The sequence below is a fragment of the Antrostomus carolinensis genome, unplaced genomic scaffold, assembly GCF_000700745.2.
Source record: "Antrostomus carolinensis isolate BGI_N321 unplaced genomic scaffold, ASM70074v2 scaffold28831, whole genome shotgun sequence".
NCBI classification, from domain to species: domain Eukaryota; kingdom Metazoa; phylum Chordata; class Aves; order Caprimulgiformes; family Caprimulgidae; genus Antrostomus; species Antrostomus carolinensis.
In genome coordinates this window covers 33,790-38,520 of record NW_010295310.1, presented here as the reverse complement: position 1 = coordinate 38,520, position 4,731 = coordinate 33,790, and the positions used below count along the sequence as shown (strand labels likewise).

General features: G+C 39.0%; 1 protein-coding gene across 1 annotated transcript in view; it reads right to left on the bottom strand.

Moving 5' to 3' along the window:
• Positions 1-1,427: 1,427 nt before the first annotated feature.
• The window catches only part of LOC104532693 (sorbin and SH3 domain-containing protein 2), a gene marked incomplete at its 5' end in the record, with an annotated part of 36,265 nt that continues 32,961 nt past the window's right edge, over positions 1,428-4,731 (bottom strand). Inside the window, 2 exons of the mRNA XM_029087466.1 lie at positions 1,428-1,676; positions 2,729-3,517. Of these exons, the coding sequence (XP_028943299.1) occupies positions 1,428-1,676; positions 2,729-3,517 (1,038 nt within the window). The remainder of the gene's footprint in view (positions 1,677-2,728; positions 3,518-4,731) is intronic.

Genomic DNA, 4,731 nt, shown 5'->3' with positions numbered 1-4,731 from the left:
TCCCACCAATATGGAGCAAAGTGACACCTCCCACCCACAGCTTCTTGTATACAACTGCCCAAATCCCTGGTCATGCTTTAGATTTGAGCCACATTCCAAATTATATATATATATATATACACACATATACATATGTATGTATGTATTTTTACATCAACAAAAATTACAAAAGTATCAGTATACAGTTTCAAGAACTCTGAAGAACCTCCCTTCACTTGTGATATTTGTGTCCTGAAAATGTCTCATGTTCTTTCTGCTGTAGCAGTTGAGAGGAGAGTTTAATCATGGACAACATGTACAAAGGGAAGAGGATAGGAAGGAAGTTTATGAAGGAATCTGTTCCATAGACTTAAAAAATAATAGAGATTTGCAATGGTTTGAAAAAAAAAAAAAAATTAGAGCTAGATCTCTGTAACAGCACCCCAAGAACTCTAGTTCTTATTAGTAACTCAGGCTCTGGTGTCTGCAAGATGCCAGTCACCTCCCTTGGTTACTTAGTGCCTTGCATTCTGCCAGGCACAATGAAGATCAGTAAACTGTCCAGGAGGTTGCCAGGAGCAGATCTTTTAACCCTCAAAACAGATATTCCCTCTGTACCCCTTCTTAGAGAGCCCATGACAGATTCATGTCCTGGAAAGAACCCTTATGTCTCTTCCCTGCTTCAGAAAAAAACCCCAACAGATCTGGTGGATCTTAAGACTTCTTGAATTCCATTATTTCTGGGCTTTCCATGAACACACTTTATAAGATGTAGTAGATTTAACTCCCCTGCCCCACCCTCCCCCCACCCCCAGCAAACAGAATGATCACTTCTCCTAGGATAGTTTCTCAAACTTTTTACATGACTTTTTTTTCCTTTTCATGAGGAAATTGAGTTTCTGGAGGTCAGCACTGAAAATGGACTTTGGGTCTAAACTGCACTGGGAGTTGACTTTGTCCATCTAGAGCAACAGGCTTTCCAGATTTCATTTTTCTGCCACAGAGCTACAACGCTGACACAAAGCGTAGACTTGAGGGAATAATCTTTGTCCAGTCCTTGCCTAACAGAACTGGTATTTAGAACATGACCCTCTGCAGTTGAAATTGTGAAATTGTGAAATTCATGGCTGTTCTCCCAGGCTTTGGAACTGAAATTGAAAACACTTTTAAACTACAAATGTTACTTAGCTTCTGTGTGCTTGCATATGAGTCTGTTTCTTTGAATTAAATAAGAGTTACTGATGTCCTGGTATGGACTTGAAATTGAGTTGAAAGCTTTCTCCTTCCCTGTCACTGGTATCTTCTTAAATTTCACTGTATCATAATGATTACAGTTTACCTTGTGTTTCATATGAAGAAGGCCTATCTTAATACTACATGTGCTATATTATTTAATATTAGTAAAGGGAACAATACATCTGAAAGATCAAACAGTGTTAGCTTTGCAGTTATTTAATATGCATGAAGATTTGCAACAATCCATACGCAAGAGGTGCAGTTACCTTTAACTTTGGTGAGTCTTTCTCCTGCTGGTGAAAGGGTTCAGAAAGGAGAGGAGGTGAGAAGGAAGCAGTAGACAAGGATGTTGTAGGAACAGAGTGAGAAGTTGGTGCCTTGGCAGAGTGAAATGGAAGATTAGAAGAAAGGTGGAAAGGAGGATCAGAGTGTCCTGATGCTCCCATAGAAAGTAGAGCTGGCTTAAGTATTTAAGAAAAATGAGAAGTAATGGTGCTATAAAACCAGCTTTGAAGGACATAAAATGCTCAATAAGGAGTCATGTAACTAACCTGAATAGTCAGAAATGCAATGCTAATTTTACTATTAGTCAGTCTACTATTCTGGAAGAAAATTCTGCCCTCAGAAATCAAAACAAGTTGCTATTTGTGGCAGTGGATTCCACCTCTGTTCTTATGGTTTTCTCCTGTGTTCCTCACGTCAAGTAAGGACAAAGGCAGCCTACAAGATCTTTCTAAGTAACTAGTTTTACATTTGGCCTAAAACATATTGTCTGTCCTAAGTATCTAATATACGTTTGCATGTGCCAGCCAAAGCAACTGCCTGAACAGTCTGCTGAAATAAGTGCTGAACAGAAAAGATCGGTTCTACAACTTTGCCTAGAAACCACACAAACTGTGTAGCAATATTGTGGCATTTAATAGCTAGTTAATGACTAGCAGACATTTGGGATAGTTCAGTGTTGTACTGTCCCAGAGAGGAACTAGGGAGGGCTTTAGGGTGAAGCATTTGTTTAACTGCCAAACATAATCTGATCTGTTACTATTAGTCACATTCTCGTAACAGAGTCTACTATAAATATACCAGCTGGTGAAGAGACACATGTGAAGTACAAACCGATGAGTCTCTGCAGGAGGCATGTCCCTCCCCCTGAAGGCTGTTGATAGCATTTGCTTGCTGCAGCCTCTGGCTCAGACAGGGTGGCATGTAATAGGCCAGTGAGGAAAATGGTTCACTGGCTTTTCATATCAGAAGCTTGATGGCAGCTAACAAGGACAGAAGGGAAAGGACCAGCAGAATTGATACACCATAGAACTTAGAATGGTGTATACAGCTGCTCTGAGAAGGGACTATCCCCTAACACAGATGGTTTTTATCCAATGTAATAGTATAAAACTGTGCCTGTGCACAACACAAACATGTAAATACAAGAAAAGGGAGAGACTGAGTAAGCTGAGTAATACTGACTAAGCTATCTGAACACAGAAGCCAGGTTTTTCAGAAATTAAAATACCTTATCAACATTCGGTGAAGTGTATCCTTCATAACATACCATGGAGTCTCCTTCACTTGCTATTGGCAATTCTAAATTGTCATGTCCCAGATCCTCCTCTATATAGAGTCTTGTTAGTTCTTCGGCTGTGTCTTGTGCTTCTCTGTAGAAATCTGATTCTTGAGGCTTCGACTGATCCCCTTCATTAATTGACAGATCTGCAGTACACATTTCCTCTTCGTTTTCAGCAGCTGAAGCTAGCGCTCTGGAGATGGAGCCAGCTTCAAGCGGCGAAGGGATGTTACTGACGGTGCCAATGTCTTCACCTTCTCTTGTAGTATCTGACAAGTCTCCAGCTTTGATAACTGAAGAGTCAAGTACACCTCTCAAGTCTTTATCTTTTCCTGGTTTGGTATTGTTGCTGGTATGCTTATATGCTGTGTCGTGAGATGAGCTGGCTGAAGATGAGACAGAGGTAGATACAACAAAGGGCAGAGGAAGAGCTGTAGGAGAGCTGAGAAAGACCTCTGCATTTGGGATAAGGTGATCATCCTGAACTCGGTGAGTGCTATTACCTGGGGATATTGCTACAGACTGGGATGTTGTTAATGCCAAAGAATTGAGTTCTTCTAAGTCACAAAGAAAACTGTCTGAAAATGGTGGAGGAGGTAAGGTGCACATGCTTGAAGGTGAAAAACCGACAGTCCTTGAAAACCAGTCACTAGTGGCAGCCTGGAGAATCTTTTGATCAATGTGTGACCAAGAGGAGGAAAGGTGTCTGGAAGGTGGGGACAGTGATTGGGAAGGCAACTTCAAAAATAAGAAAAACATGGGAATTTAAATAAATAAATAAGCATGACAGAGAACTAGGATATAAGTAGACTGGGAAAGAAAAATGTCTGTGCCATCATCTGGATTATAGGGTATTATTTCAGTGAGCACGGGTGTCTGAAATCATTACTACATGAATCAGAACAGCAGGAAAGACATTTGAAAAATGAAACTGTATCAGGTTCTGGCTTGGGGCTTAAATGTCAAACATGAAGACAGATCTGAATCATTACACTCATGAAGGCGACCTGCATTTGATGTGCTAAAGTTAATGTTACCTTTGGCGCTCTGTTAGTGAGCCTGTCACAGGTTATTAAATCATACAATTAATATTAATGTAATTTTCCCTGAACCATTACTGTTATTTTGAGAATAGTATTTTCAGAAGTACACTTCAAGTGTCATTGAGTATTTCTTCTAAACTGTAATGACTGAGTATTTTCTTCTACTTTTTATTAGTACTTCTGAGTAAATGCTTAAGAAACATCTTTAATACATTGCATACTTTTATTAAGGCATGAACAGCTACAGAATGCATTTTTCCTCAAAAGTAACCCTATTGGTTCAAAGTGACATCAACATTTGTGAAAGGTAGGCAGCCAACAACGCTTTTAAAACAGTGACAGCACAGTACACAGTAGTATATTTTGAGTACCAGTACAGAATATTGATTGAAGTATCCTTCTGGTAAAAGAAACGTCCTTTTGTAAGAATGAGAGACTGGTGAGTCATACGTACACAGCATCAGTAGATATCCATTGCTTCAGTAAATACTGAAAATGTATTTTTGTTACTATTAATCCTCAAAATTAAAATTGAATGAAAAATATTTTGATTTTATTGTTAGAATTATCCAGAATAGTAAGATGTACATCACTAAGTTATCTGGACTACATTAGACTTCAAGCGTTACTCTAGAAGAGGAAAATAATTTCAAACTAAGTTATCTGGACTACATTAGACTTCAAGTGTTACTCTAGAAGAGGAAAATAATTTCAGAAGGCTAAGTTAATGTCACAGAAAAGCGAAGTTAATCTACTTACCTTCTGTTTGAGTCTTCTTGAGGCAAACAGCCGTATTTTATAGTTAGACCAACCTTTATTACAGTCTTTCGTACTGAAGTAAAAAGTCTAGACACTGATACAATGCGGTCTGCTAAAACAGAGCTAGGCTGTTGCAGGCAATACTCAATC